Source organism: Lagenorhynchus albirostris, chromosome 2 (assembly GCF_949774975.1).
Source record: "Lagenorhynchus albirostris chromosome 2, mLagAlb1.1, whole genome shotgun sequence".
Taxonomy (NCBI): domain Eukaryota; kingdom Metazoa; phylum Chordata; class Mammalia; order Artiodactyla; family Delphinidae; genus Lagenorhynchus; species Lagenorhynchus albirostris.
In genome coordinates, this window is record NC_083096.1 from 184,451,030 (window position 1) to 184,466,336 (window position 15,307).

The 15,307-nt window shown below is 58.4% G+C and overlaps 1 protein-coding gene across 3 annotated transcripts in view; it reads right to left on the reverse strand.

Annotated features, from left to right (window-relative positions):
• PRDM16 (PR/SET domain 16) overlaps positions 1-15,307 on the reverse strand; it is a 322,206-nt gene that overhangs the window by 156,749 nt on the left and 150,150 nt on the right. For all 3 annotated transcript variants that reach the window (XM_060141652.1, XM_060141653.1, XM_060141651.1), the window contains exon 3: positions 7,782-7,832. In XM_060141652.1, coding sequence (XP_059997635.1) covers positions 7,782-7,832 — 51 coding nt within the window. The remainder of the gene's footprint in view (positions 1-7,781; positions 7,833-15,307) is intronic.

Below are 15,307 nucleotides of genomic sequence, written 5' to 3' on the forward strand. Positions count from 1 at the left end.
CACGGGTGGCCATCAGAGGCACGAGGGGACCTCAGGAAGCCGGCTCTCTCCGGAGGCCTGGATGTCCCGCCTGCACCCTGAGAGAGAAGTGACACACAGCTCAAACTGACCGGCCGTGGGAGGGGCCCTGAGGGCCCACAGCACCCGCCCGCCGCCGCCTTTTACCCTGGAGAGGGACGGGCCACCTTGACACCGTGTGTGTGTAAAACCAGAAGTCAGCCTTACACTCAGAACGATAATAATCGCACTGATGACCCGACGGCAGGTTTTGTGGAGCAAAGGTGAGCCGTGTGGCTTTCCCTGTGCCGCAGGCGGAGGACGCGCCCACGAGCCAGCAATGCCTGCCGAGGAAGCTCGTGTCTACTTTCAAAGCGGAAGGCGCTGAGGAGGCCTCAAGCTGATATATTTTTCTCTCTTAATAGTGCGGCACAATTTAATTAACTCACCATTGCCCCCACCCGAAGGTGACAGAGTTTATTGACGCCACCATCTGGCTCCTAGAAAGCCGGTAATGGAGACAGTAAATCCTCTTCATCACCTGCTGCCGGCGGAGGCCGCCTCTCCCCGCCACCTTCCCCAGCGCCGTCCCGCGAGGGCCGCCTGGACACCCCAAGGTGCTGCTGCGGTTTCCAGGAGAGCGAGGCAGGCACGACGCCTGTAACCTCTGACCCGCTGCAGGTGGTGTAGGGCCCGGCCCGCTGGTCCCCTGGCCAGGGCCACCCAGGGCCACGTGGGCCCCCTTGTCCCACACCAGTAACAATAACAGTAACAGTGGCCACAGGCCCCAAGGTCCATCCAGCTGGCCTGGTGACCAGAGCTGTGCCCGATTTATCACTGTCCTCCTGCTGCCCAGGCCGTGCAGGGCTCTGGATCATCATTTCCCCGTTCGCAGGGGAGGAAACAGAAATGCAGAAGTTCAAGTTCAGGGCCTAGAGCCACACCACCCAGGGCAGAGCCAGGTTCAGAGCTCCAGGGGTGGGCAGGGCGGAGGCGACGGACCCAGCATGGCCTCCCGACCCGGGTCTCCAGTGAGAAGGAAAGGGTCCTTTGTCTACTTTCCGGGTAATGTACGTTTTCAAGTTCTGAATCTGTCCTTTGAAATCAGCGATGTTTTGTCTGCCCTGGCTTGAGGTTTGGGCAGAAAGTGTCAGCAGGGTTGGGGAAGGGCCTGACCACAGAGATGTCACCTGCTCCCCATGTGCCCTGCCAGGAGCTGCTGCTGGACCCCAAGGAGGGGGGTCCCGCTGGCCGGGCTCTGACCCCCCTCACACCCACCTCCCTCCTGCAGGACCCCCACCCCAAGCTGCAGTCCAGAAGCCTTTCAGAAGGTTTCACGAGGGATGCTTCAGTATGAGAAAGAAAACCCAGCTCATTGCTTTCTCAGCAGCAAAAAATGAGGGAAAATTCACCTCTTATTTCTCCCACCCCCCAGGAGAGGTTCTCAGGGTTGGGTGGGTCCGTCTGAACAACGTGCCCCCTCTGCCTGCTCTGAGCGCCTGCCCCACCCCGTCCAGCTAAGACGAGGCCCTCCTCAGACACGCAGGTCTGCAGCAGGTAATAAATTACTGCGGAGGAAATTAATTACCTGCATCTCTCCCCAGCTTAATCTGATGGTTTAGGCTGACTTCAGGGGCCCTTAGGTTGGGCTGGGGATGGTAAACTCAGCTCATTTGCTGGGGGAACAAAATGCAAATCCAGCCTGGAGCTGCCTGCGACTCGCCCTCGACACCCTACTGCTGTTGGCCCATTAATCACCCTTATCTGCCTGGGAGGGGGCCACAGCGCCACGGCCCCCCAGAGGGCAAGTTCAGGTGCTGCGAGGTGGCGAGAGGGCAGAGTCCACCCGGGACGGCTGATGTGGAGGCAGCCAGGGCTTCCAGGCTGCGGCCCCTCCCTCAGGCTGGATTTTCTGCCGGCACCAGAGCCACCAGGGTCACGCCTAAGGGCCTCTTCAGATAAGCGTCTACAGTTGTGAAAAAATGAGGCCTCTGGGAGGGGCAGGGGGAGGGGCAAGAGCTAGACGCGGGGCTGGTCCCCAGCGGCTGAGGGTCCCCAAGGCCACCAGCCCAGAGCTGCTGCGGGAAGGGGACCAGCGGAGGCGGGGCTTTCCGACTTTCTGCGTCTTGGCCCCATTACACTTCTCCACCGGGCAGCCTTTGATTCAGCAAAATCAAGGATGCAAACTTCTTAGGAGTACTTAGTTTCCATGGCAACCGAAGCTGACCTCAACATTATTGTTCTCAAGAGGGGACTGACTTTACTATATGTTCATTCACTGAATTAATGGACTCCTGGTTCTTTTATCAGCAACCCCGAACAAAGGAAAGGGAAGCATGTCTCCGCAGGGCTTTCAGCCACTGTCCAGCCTTTGTCCGGGGCTTACCGGAACGAAGCAAGTCTATCCAGCCCGAGATTATCAAAATCAACTTGGAGCTGTCTCCGTGGCAGCTAAGCACACTTTGATTTCATAAAGACATAACCGATCCCACATGCAAATTATTAATTGTGAGCCCGGGCCTCTTAGGGCTTGGGACTCTGCTGTGAATTTTTTCAGGAATCAAGCGCGTTGTAGGTAAACTGCAATTGAATTATAGCACCTGGGTGGCTCCTGAGCGTTGCTGGCTGGGGGGTAAAGAGGAAAAGAAAAGGATTTCTAAAACTAACCTCGCCGGCACAGGCAAAGCATAACAGGGACAATCAACCTTGTTCTGGTCCCAGTGAGACCGGCCGACCGCGACGCGTGCTCACTGGCCCTAGTCCTGGGGTCTCGGGGCTGGAGCGTCTCCCCATCTCTTTTTTTTTTTTTTTTTTGTGGTACACGGGCCTCTCACTGTTGTGGCCTCTGCCATTGCGGAGCACAGGCTCCAGACGCGCAGGCTCAGTGGCCATGGCTCACGGGCCCAGCCGCTCCGCGGCATGTGGGATCCTCCCGGACCGGGGCACAAACCCGTGTCCCCTACATCAGCAGGTGGACTCTCAACCACTGCACCATCAGGGAAGCCCTCCCCATCTCTTGTTCCAGTCACAATCTTTCCTTCCCCACCAGCCTTCCTCACCCTCCAGCCGCCTGGAAAATACCTCTGCTTCCTCCAGGGGAAAAACAACGCAAAGGAAATAAACCACACGAAGCGACACTGATCGCAGATGCCTGGCTCGAAACCCCCAAGGCACAGCCGGGTTGCAGCCTCCCCGAGACCTGGGGTGTGTGATCTTCTCAGCTAATTGCTGCACAAAAGACACTTAGCAGCAGCCTGTCCATCTCCACTCCCACCTTCCCGGGTTTCCTGGCTCCCGGTCATCCTTTATTAGCCTTCCGGTCCCTGGGGAAGGAGCCGGGAGTCCTGGGGCGCCCATTACCAGAGGCATTTCGCCCTGGCCAGGCTATATAAAACATGCACGTAGAACAGCCCAGTGGGACAGGCCGAGGTTCTCACATCCAAACAATCATTTCACGAATTATCATAATTATCAATCAATCACCCTATTTGGACAGTGCCAGGTTGGGCTATCGGATGACTTTTATGACCTGTAGCATTTTGTACGGAATAGCAGAGAGAGATTTATGGACCTATCATGGTCCCTCGCCAGCAGTAGGGCTTTATTAGCTCAGCTTATTTTTGACTCTCCTTCAAAGCCTCGGGCTCCCCGCCCCTGGCCCGGAGCGCTGGCTGGGGTGGCCACAATCTGGGATGCTTTGGAAGACGCACCTTTCCCAGTCTGGTCCCAGCCCCACTGATGCGAATTCTTGATTCATTTATTTATTTTGGAGGGGCGGAGGCCGCGTGGGCAGAGAAGCGGGGGGAGAGAAGAAGAAAGAAAAAGGTCACTTCCCTCTTCATTTTCTCCTGGTTGTACTGTATTAACATGTCCTTCCTTTTCAAGACGGTCAAAGAAAACAAGATAAAGCGAGACAATGGGACGGCTGTTGGGGGCCTGGTGCTCCCCCCTTTCATATCACCAGAGAGATTGAATCAAAATTCTTCCAGCTGATACCATCTCCCCGGGTGGACCACACTCTTGTTAACGGATAAAATCAAGCCCTCCAGAAAGTCAAAGAATAAATTTAAGCCTTTTGCCAAATGTCTATCCTATTGGATTTTGATAAGACGGCCATTGAGTCTTAATAATGTCTTCCATCCATTTTCAGCGGGCCCTTAACACCGCTCTTTATTCGTCCCCAAAGCCTCTTTGCCCGGCCTTTTTATTACGGGCTCTGGCAGGCTCTCCAGGGAGCCAGGCGACCTGAGTGATGGATGGACAACTCGCTAGATTATCTCCTGCAGATGTTTGCTCTCCAGGAGCCCCGGGCTTTCCCTCTAAGTAAACAGAGACTAAAGAGAGTCAGCAGCAGCAGCAGTCCCAGAGGTCCCGGCCAGAGGCTAGAAAAGGCGACCAGCCCGACCTGCAGCCAAAGTGACTTCTGGGGGGAAGTGCGTGCGCAGCCCAAGTGCACACCTGGGCTAGTGAGGGGCGGCCAGGGCACCAGCACGGAGCATGAAAGCTCTGGGCTGCACTGTGCAGTGGAGATGGGGCTCCGGCAGGAGGACGCAGGAATGCAGAGATGGGGGAAGGGGTGGGGGGGTGAGGTGGGGAGGGTGGGAGGGTGGGGGGGTGGGAGGGATGAAGACGGATGCGTGGCACTGCACGGGGACCCAGGGGAGACTGGGGGACAGAGGGACGTAGGAGGCCAGAGGGAGGTGGGAGACCACCAAGGGTGGGGATGGAGGGGACCAGAAGGAGGAGCACAGGAGAGTTGGGGGGAGAGGGATGGAGGGTTCTCAGGGGCGGGGCCAAGCCCGGTGCACGCTCACAGGCTGCGGTCGCTGTCACTCCAACGCGAGCCAGGCCCTGTGCCATAGACCCTGGGTTCGAATCCCGCCTCCACCGCAGAAGTAGGGTCCGCTAGCCTCGCTGGGCCTGGATTCTGTCCCCCGTAAACTGTTTTTTTTTTTTGTTTTTTTTTTTTGCGATACACGGGCCTCTGACTGCTGTGGCCTCTCCCGTTGTGGAGCACAGACTCCGAACGCGCAGGCTCAGCGGCCATGGCTCACGGGCCCAGCCGCTCCGCGGCACGTGGGATCTTCCTGGACCGGGGCACAAACCCGTGTCCCCTGCCTTGGCAGGCGGACTCTCAAGCACTGCGCCACCAGGGAAGCCCCCCTGTAAACTCTTGACAGGTGGATTCCACAGACAATTCATCAACTTGGCTCTTTAATCCTGAGAATTTATAACCACCGCTTCCTACAAAACATCACTGTTTCTGCATCTCTTGTGTCAAGCCACTGATTGAATTAATTAGCCTTAGTTACATTTCACCAACGCACGCCAATAAAGAGCAGGAAGTGTGATTCAGTTAATCCTAAAGATGGAATAAGTGATGCTCAGAGGTGTCAGCTGACCAACCCAAGGCTGCACAGCCTCCAGCGCGGCCCCAGTGTCTCTTACGGCCCCCAGACGTGTGTGTCTTTGGAGGGGGAGAGCCTTGTTCAGCCAGACATGAAAATCCTAAACCACAGGACTGGTAAATGGGGTCTACGTCCCATTACCAAGGAATTTGCTAAATTAGTCCTTACATAGCGCACTGAGACACGTGCGGTCCTCTTACGTAATAAGCTTATATGTATCTCCACAGCTGTAAGTGACACACCTGCTGGCAACCTGCACCCTCTATTTGGGAAGAAGGTCAAGGGAACGCTGTGATGACAGAACTCCGGCCCCGCAGTGGGACCCCAGCTGCCTTTGCACCCGAGTCTCTCTCAGCCCCTCCCTCCCTCCCTGGGAAGTGACCAGATGGTTCCAGACACCAGGCTTAGTTTTCGATCATCTACCAGTGTGACCTGGGTCGCTGGGCAGACGGCACCTGCACCCACCCCGTGAGTAGCTCTTGGAAGGACGTCTGGATCACGGTAGCCAAGGCCTGACGGCCCTGCCATTTGTAAAAGGAAAGGCCGATCGGGCGACGGCCCTGCCGCAGGGAACGGAGGATGTGCTAGTTCAAAGGCATCCTCTCCTCCTCACGACCCTAACGTTAGGCCCGACCTTTCGACCTTCCGCTTTGAACCTTGACCCCAGGCCGTCCCACCTCTGACCTCCGGCCTGGTGGGTGTCAGCCCGTCAGCCGCTTCTGTGTGGAAAGGACAACTGTTCCACGCTCTCTCTAGAAGTTAAGAGACGCGCTGACTGCAGTCCCTGCTCGTGGGAAGTGGAAATACCACAATTCTCTGAGATGTGGGAACGCTGCTTCAGCTGCTCTCGCCACCTTATCCTTTAAGAAAATACGAGTTCATTCCCAGAGGCAGGAAGGGGGAAGGGTTGCTGATGCCTTCAAGGAAGAGAGGCCTCAGGCCCCCGGGCAGTGGGACAGGGAGAGGACACCTTGTCCCAGCTCTGCTCAGACAAAAGGGTCCCCCCGGGGCCAGACACAGACCACGGCTATGGAGACGAACGAGGCCAGAAGGTCACCGCTGCCAGAGGTCACCCCTTCACGAGGTCACCACAGGGTCAGACAACGTCCCCCACTGCACAGTTTTCTCCAAAATCAACGTCTCCGGGGTTGACCCTGGTGAGAAGGGCAGGCCCCCATCCCGCACAGATCGGCCCCCCCAGACGGCGGCTGCCCCGAGGCCTCGGCTCTAACCAGCCAGCCAGACACAGGGAGAAAGTTACAAAGTTTGGCAGAACCAGCAAATTGCTTTCTTTTCACTTCCAGACCCAGAAAGGAATTTTCATGATGACGGGAACGCACGCTCAAGCGGTGGCGTTGGACCCTCCCAGAAGAGGTGACAGCACCCCGTGAGCACAGCTCCGTGATTCTGACATTAAGAAAACAGCCCTTGATAGGAGCTGGGTAGCCCCTGGCTGGCTCATCGCCCCAGCCGCCCATGCTGTGCTTCCTGACGTGGTCGGGGTACCAGGAGGAGATGGGCTCTCTGCTTTGTCTGGGTGGTGCTTTGAAGCCAAGATGCCAGGAGAGAGAAGGCTATAGTAATCCTACTGGAAAACTCAAATACCGCATCAGCTACCGTGTGTGTGTGTTGGTGTGTGTGCACGTGTGTGCATTTGGGTGTACGTGTGTGCATGTGTGTCTCTGTGTGTACATGCATGTGCGTGTGTATGGATGGCCCGAATTCTATGGACGTTGAACTCCACCCGACGAACGGCGTCTGGATTTTGGGGGTGATTTCTGCATCCCATCCCTCTGCTGTCTGTCTAATGTGCAGTGTGCACACGCAGGAACGTGCCTGCCTGTGGACGTCTGCTTTCCTCTGGGGGCGTGTGTATTTTTCTGGGCCTAGTTCACTCTCTGAACCTTTTGGAACTAAGGTTTGTCAACCGGCTGTTACCCATCACCAGGGGACGATGCGCACGTTGGCGCTTTCCTTCGCTTGGTGGTTTGCTTATTCAATGCCGTGCCCGAGCCCTCTTTGGAGGCTGAGGACTGCAAGCGGCTTTGCTGAATCTGCAGCCGATTGTGTGTTTTTTCTCTCTCTATTCTTTTCACGTGAGTATCCAGTGGAGCTAGTTAAATAAACACAACCTGCATTTATTTAATTTCCACACGTCAGCCTGGCCTGAAGCATTCCCACAGGTTCGGGGCTTGCCTCGGTTCTCCGGAACTAGGATGGTTCCGTGAAGTGAGCCCCTACTGCTACACAGTGAGAACAAGCGTCCGTCCTAATCCCTCAGGAATCAGCGTTCTGCACACACGCCGGACCGCAGATAACCTCGTACTCGGGTGGACACTGGGCGGGAGGGGAGAAGGCGCAGACCAGCTCTCCTACCTTTTGAATGCAGCCCTCCTGGGATGACACCTCTGCGTCCGTCAGCATTTGCTGCAAAACAATTTGGAAAGGGGTTGTTAGTTTCCAACAAGACGCGGTCCTCAAGCTACGGTGGGTTATACATCGCGCGAGCAGAGCGAGCGTGCTCTGAAATAACATGGGTAAGGCGGGTGGCTTCTTCAAGATAGGCAGGAGAACCGGGATCCTCTATTCCAACCGTTTGTTGCACAGCGATTTGTTGGGGTGGAGCTGCCCTGTGGAGTTCAGCCTGGTCCCGTAGTGACTGGGTACAGACCCACACGGAGGGTCCTTACTGCCCGCCGCACGTATGAGTAGGAATGGTCCAACGGGGGCACCGAGATGCCTGAAATGTGTAACAGGCTCCCTCCTTGTTTCCTGGGGTGAGCTGCTGCCCCAGCAGTGGGCGGTGGCAGCACCAGGAAGCCCTCCCCCCGCCCATGGGACACAGGCTTGGGACAGAGAGGAGAGAAAAGTGCCCGTCGTTCTGGGTCTTTCTTCCACTGGACAGCTTTGGCTCGGAACTCTCCTTGGCTCGGCCCTGAAGAGCATTTTGCCTGGCTGGCATCTCCTCCTAACCACCAAGTTCCACTCCAGAGGGGTGGCATTTCAGCGACGGGTCCCAGAGCGCTTTCTAAGCTAAGCAAACGGACAAATTAGCTGTATCATTGGGATTTTCCCTTCTGGATCGCAAGCACCCTGCACAGACACGTACATAAATTTGTAATGTCATTTCCATAAGAATAGAAAGCAAGATGGAAACTAATATTCGGAAAATAATAAGAGAAATGGGGTCAAAGCCAGGGTTTTTATTTCCCCTCCCCTTAAAATGACACTATTGCCTTTTCAAATGACAAGCGTGGAAGAGAGTGCCCGCTGGTGCCCACGCAGGCCAGGTCAGGGGACCGAGATGATGCGTTCCAAAATGCTGGCGGATTTGCCCAGGCTCAGCTGTAATAACAATAAGTCATATTTTTAAATGTTGAGAATTCTAACCAATTGGGGATTTTATGTTTCTTTTAATAGATTCTGAAATTGTGGTTTGGAATGCAACTAGGAGTGAAAACAGAGAATGAGACAGAAGAGAAGGACACGGAGACACCGGAGAGGTCTCCTCAGGAGAGCCAGCTAGACACCAGGTCACTAGTTGCTCTGTCCCCGCTCGCCTGGGCTGGACAGGCCCGGGGGAGACCTGGGGGCTGAGCTCTGCCAGCAGACGGGCTTGTGTAGCTTCCCTCTGGTCTGTCTGCTTTTCACTCCCAAAGCCTGAGCCTAGAGGGCTGGCTGGAGGCTCGGTCGACGCCGGGACAGGAGGAGAGAGAGGCTGACTGCTTGGATCCCAGGAAAGCCTTGGTGTCCAGGAAGGGACCGTGCTCCCCGGGGAGGGAGATGGCCCACCCTCCGGCCGCAGGCTGCCCGGGCTGCGCCTGGACCGGAGGCCTTTGCCAGCATCACGCAGAACTGGGGGTCTGAGCGCTGGCCCCGAGTCCTGTGATCACTAACATGCCCCTTATGAAGGGGCGGCTTGAACCAGAGGGAGAAAAAAATGTGTATTAATTTTTCTAAGCCGCGCAGCCTCCAGGGCCCGGAACAAAACCACGGAAGGGGCGCACCCGTCCGAATGACTCCCCTTCCTGGGTCCCGTCCCCTCATGAAGGACAAAGGAGGCCCCTACCCAACGCCCGCCGTCAAGGAACTGGAGCCTCACGACCCAGCGATGCCACTTCTCATCACCCTGCTGCTGTGACTCTTCCCAGAGAAGGGGCCTCAGGGACCCTCCCAAGTGTCACGAAGCCCGGCAAGGGTGCTGACCACCAGGCGACGGTCCTGAGGAAGGTGACAAGCTGGCCTTCTCAGCCGGGCCCAGCTCATCACGTGCCCATGCGGGCCGTGCACTTGGTTACGGGCCAGGCTCGCCGTTGGTTTGGGGGCACCTGGAGAAGCCACCCTTGGGAGGCCTGTCCCTGCCCATGGCCTGCAGGCCTGTGCTGGCGGCAAAGCTCTGGTTAGGGGTAGAGAGGCAGACGTTCAAACCGCACCTTCCTTGAAGGTCAAGACGCCAGCACAACACACCAAGCACAGCCCAGCACCAGGCGGGGCCGGGCGGGACCAGGCAAACGAAGGTCTCCCCAGTGCCCCTCGGAGCCTGCCCCTCGGCTCCCCCTGGACAGGCCTGGGGTGTGGGCAGTTGAGCTGCAGGACCACAGGTGAGCAGAACGGAGCCCCACCCAATCCAGTGATGCAGAGAGAGCTGGGGCCCTTGAGCCCAACCTGGCCGACACCCCCATCCGGAGGAAGCCTAACCCTCTGCCGGCGACTCCGAAGAAAGAAGCATCCTCCTGACGGGGAGTGGGTTCCGGCAGCTTCTCCACGCCCGCCCTGAGGTAACGGCCCTCCTTGGTGGGTGTGCCCGCCGCAACCTCTGCTCTTTGCCCACTGCCGACCTCGGGCGCAAACCCACCCCATGCGCCCCTCCTGGAGCCTCTGCTCCGGCCTTCTCCCCGCCAAGGCCGCCGCTTTGCTGAAAAACCTCTTTATTTTGCTCGTTGGGCCCTCGGCACACGCGCCGCTGGCCGGCCGGCTGCTGGCAGCGGCGGTCTCTGCTCTCAAGCCCGTCTCCGCACCGGCAGAAGTATTAGGTGTGTTTTGATTCGGCAGTTTAGCCAGAAAAGTGAGGTTTGACCTGGAGCATTTGCTTCTCTCGTGGGTCTCGGTGCCAGGATGGAGCTAAGTGGGGTTGCTCAAAGCATCTTTTTTGACTCTTAAAATAAATAGCCTCTGTTCTGCAAAAAGCCAGCCCCGAGGAGACACACACACAGACGTCCGTACGCTCACAGCTCCGGAGTTCTGGCGCGTCCCCCGAGGGGGCCAGGCTTTCTCCTTGGTGTCACAAACGGATCCCAGAAGGCTCTCTCCCTTCAAAACAGTCTGTTATTAAAGGATCTGAAAACATACCTACAGGAGGAAACCCAGACAGAGCCCCGACCTCGCGGCTTCCAAAACCAGAGAGAAGTGAATGAATTCCCCCCCCCTGCCCAAGTCTGGCCTGTGGTCCAAGGGGTCACCAAACGTTCTCATTTACCGACCTCTTCCTCTTGGCCTTGGAGCCCAGGCCTCTCTCTAACCTGCTCCTTTCTGTCCACTGCTGCAGTCGCCTTTTCCACCCAAAGAGGTAGGTGTGTCTGCGTCTAGAAGTGGCTACAAGATGATTCCAAGCCCCCTCTGCTCGAAGAAGCCTCCATGGGCTGGGCCAGGGCCGTCTGCGCAGGTCACTGCTCAGGGCTGTCCCAGAAGACAGGGCTGGGGTTAGGGTTTGATAGAGGACCCCCTCCCGTGCCGACCTGGCTCTGAGCCTCAGTCTGCTGCCCTCCGGGAAACTGGGGGACACAGCCTGAGCAGGCAGGTCGAGACGGAGGCTGGGCCGCCTCCCCAGCCCCGTGGTCAGCTGCTTTGGACTCTGCATCACCTGCCCTCTGAGGAGGGTTTCAGGCCCAACGAGGCAGCGCCCGCAAATGCCCGCAAATGCCCGCAAATGCCCCCAACGCGCTCCCGCTCAGAGCTCATCGGATGCCCCTGTTGCGAGCTCATCTGAACTCCTGCAAAGAACGCCCAAGGCCTCACGTGTGCATCCTCCCTTCCTGGGAAGACAGGCTTTTTAAGGAACAATTCTCATGCTAAGTTTTCTGACCAAATCAAAGTCCTACCATGACAGCCACTTTCCCTGGTAGAAATGCCGCAGTGACCGGTGATGGGCACAGTAGCAGCGTGGTGACAGGAGGACAGCGGGGGCGGCGGGTGCTGTCCGGGCCCCCAAAGGCGGATCCCCCGTCCTTCTCACGGCTGCCCCTTCTGGGTGAGCGCTATCATCATACCGGCTTTACAGGTAGGAGCTGGAGGCTCGGGAGTTGCAGCGACAGGGCAAAGATCAAAGAGCTGCTGGGTGCTGGAGGCTGCGTCCAAGCCCCGGCCTCCTGATTCTGGAGGAACGGGGGGCGGGGGGGCACTGGGTGGTGTGTCCGGTGGAAAGGAGCCACACGCCGCCGACCCGTCCGACAGGGACTCACACCTGAACCCCGGCCAGACCATCCCCCTGCCAGGCCGGCCGTGTGGCCTGGGTGGGGTCCTGCTGGCAGCGCCCCCAGGAGCCGTCAGGGCGGTTAGGCACAGGCCAGCCCGCTCTGGCTCCTGAGCAAAGGCTCCAACGGTGTTGACACAAACTCTTGAGCTCTCAACTGGGAGTGGGTCACATTTATTTATTTTTTGCATTAAAAAAAAAAAAACACAACTCAGCTTAGCCGTGTTTGAGCTTCAGAAATGATTTTTTTGAAAGGCGCCTTGGACACTGTTTTTCACTTTTATGCCTAAACAGATACTTCTCAGTTCTTTCAAGTGAGATCTTACCCAATGAATGGAGACTCTCTCTTTACTCCTAAGAAAAATATTTACACAGTCAAGTATGGCACGAGAAAGGACCCAGGCTCCTTCGAGGGCCTGGCCGGAGCGCATCTAGGTCTCCGCATGCTGTTTACATTCCCAGCCCGGCATCTCCGCCCTCCCCTCCCCAAAGGCATTTCCCAAGCCTCCCGCTTGGGACCCTGAAGTCGGGGTACTGGGAGCGGCCCCTCCCCGGGGTGGAACGGGAGAAACCAGCCCTGCTTGAGTGACAGCCAAGTCCCACCTTCCCTACTTTGCCTGTTGGCCAACAAAAAACCTGGGCCCCCTGCGAGGGCTTTATCTAGACTCACCCCAGTTCTCCCAGATCCCCCCAGACCTCCACCCCGGAGCGGGGGCCTCTAGTCTCTTAGCCTCTGTGCAGTGCTTCGGGGCCTTATTAGCGCAAGCTAACGAGGGGCGCACGGCTTCTCCCGGCCTACGCTTCCCTGCGTGGCCCCAGCGCTCTGGGCGTGGCTTGCCCGCTGTCAGATGTGCTGAGAACACTCTGTTTGCTGGCAGCCCCTGGCCGTGGGCACGCGCCCCTCTGCTGGACACCCTGCCCTGCCCGGGGCTGTCGGGTGCCCATACCTCCCCTCCTGCAGGACAGACGACTGAGTGAGTGAACGAATCACTCCCTCTGAGTCCCCCAGTTTTATGGTCCAGTCTGTCCTAGGTCCCCTTCACAGCCTCCTTCCAGAAGCACCCACTGGGCGCCTTTGGTCTGCCGTGCCCCATGGAAGGTGCCTTGGAGACATTTAAAGAAATATTGAAACCGCGTTGATTCCAGTGTCAGCTATATTGGGGAAGAGGCAACGGCTGAAGCCCACCCGCTTCTCCAACAATACCAACGCGAACAGGGAGCCCCCTCAGAAGTTAGGGGCAGGGGTGGGCAGATAAGCTGGCCCAGAGGGCGGAAGGGACCGCCAGGTTCAGAGAGGCCCCGAGGGCCCCGCTGCCTTGGGCATCCTCAGGTGTCAGGCGGGGTTTCATTTGCCTCTGAGGGTGAGTATGGATGCCGGTGCTGGCCAGGCAGATGGCTGGGGGCCGGGGGCGGGGGGAGCAGGGGAGGAAGGAGAGTCTGCAGGATACGGACAGGGACGGGTGGCCTCGTGTAAGCCCTGGATGCTAAGTGGTGGCAGTCCTCGGGTCTTCCCTGCTCACCCGCCTGTTGACACGCCACGGTGGGCTCCGGGGGTGGGGGGAGGCCCAGAGCTCAGGGCGCAGGGCCCCGGTTCCCCACCATCAGCTGGGGAACCTGTCAGAGGCCGCCCGAAGGGACACAGCGAGATAGCAAGGAACAGAGGGCCAGCCGGGCCGGGCGCCGGGTGGGCTCACGTTAGGCATTAGAACTGAGAACAAGCCTCTGAGGGAGAGCTGCCGTCACCCTCTTCACAGATGAGAAAGGGGATCAGAGAGGTAGAGTAACCTTCCCACATGTGCACAGCTGGCGAGGGTGGACACAGGCGTCCACCCGCAGGGATGGAGAGTACGGGGCCCGTGGGGCAGGGGCACCGAAACAGGGCAGGGCTGTGCAGCCCCTTTGCCAAGGAAAGACTGAAGGCAGCCCAGGTGTGGACCTGCCTGGTCTCTGACCCCTGATCACCCAGGCATCTGACAGAGCAGGGTTCCTGCTGCAACCATCTTGCCAATAAAGAATCCAAAGAAATAAGGGCAGCGCCACCAGCCCCAGGCTCCCCAGCTTCCTTCCAACCCACCGGCCACCTTGTAACAGCCCAGTACCTGAGCCGAACTCACCACGAACACTCCCCCAGCAGACGGCAAGTCCCTGGTCTTTCACTCGGAATCACAGGCCCCTCAGAGCCGTCTGGATGGGAGTCCCACCTGTCACTCCCGCCAGCTCCTGGCCTGGGCAGCAGCCCACCCAGGCCCCCAGGGCAGTGACACATGGCCCCCTTGGCCTGCCACCACTGTGACCTTGCCTTGTCCCCTGTGTCTGATGCCATGGGGACATGGGCGCACTTGGGGCAGGGCTCGGGCTGACCACCTTCCCTGGGGGCGGCAGTTGTTCTGGGGGGGTCGTTTGCAAGGACCCCTGCTCCCCCAGGACTGCCCCCCAGAGCTATCCCTTTCAAGAGAGAAGAGAGTGCAGGTCACGCCCAGCTCAGGCCACCCAACCTCTGGCCGAGCCGTTCCAACAAGGCTCTGAATTCTCCCCCAGACCAAGTACAGGTTCCTCACACATTGGGCAGCTCGGGCCTCAGAGCCCGACCCCACAGACACCGCTCAGCCCTTGCTGTCACCATTTTGTGAATGGGGTGGCCTGGGTCCAACCCTGACCTGGCCTAGGAGCCCCTGCCCTCTTGTCCTGGCTCCAGCAGGAGCTTGTTCCCAGAGCTCCTACCTGGGGGCTCGGGTCCACCTGGGCTCTGGACACAGAGAACAGTCTGGGGGGACGGGTCATGAGGGGGTTCAGGTCGGGGCGCCGACTAGGCAGGCACTGGCAGGAGGAGGCCGCTGGGTCCATGCTTGTGTCAGCCGCCGTGGCACGGGCTCTGCCAGGCAGTGAGCTGAGGCCTGAGCCCAGGTAGGCCTCCGCGGGCCCTCGTCCTGAGGAGGTGCGTGTTCCGTGTCCCACCTGGCCTCAGGGGACAGCTGCTTCCTCCTGCTTCCGGGAGATTGATGTCCCCAGAGGAAGTGCACGTAAATCCTAAGAGCTGGGTGACGTGTGGCACATCCAATCAATGGCTCGCGACAGCCATAACTTTCAGCCTTCGGGAACCACTGGTGCGTCCAGGGGCCTCGCGATAGCCGGCTCCAGGAGCTGGAAACGCACCCCTGGAAACCAGGAGAAGCAAACAGCTGTCTGTTCCTGGATCTGGTGCCAGAGCTTCCTCCTGAGGGTCTGGGTTCAAGAGGAGAAAGCCAAGAGCTGGAAGGAGCGTGTGGACTCGGGAGGCCTCAGACCCTGCGCGAGTCCCAGCTTTTCTAGAACGTTCTTCCACATTCCAAAAGCCCAGTGTCCCTGTGCGGCCGACCCTTCTGCGGCCCCAGAACGCCGCTCATCCGTCGCGGTGTCAGGCGCGTGCAGGACCGGCCTCCCGCGGCTTCCCTGC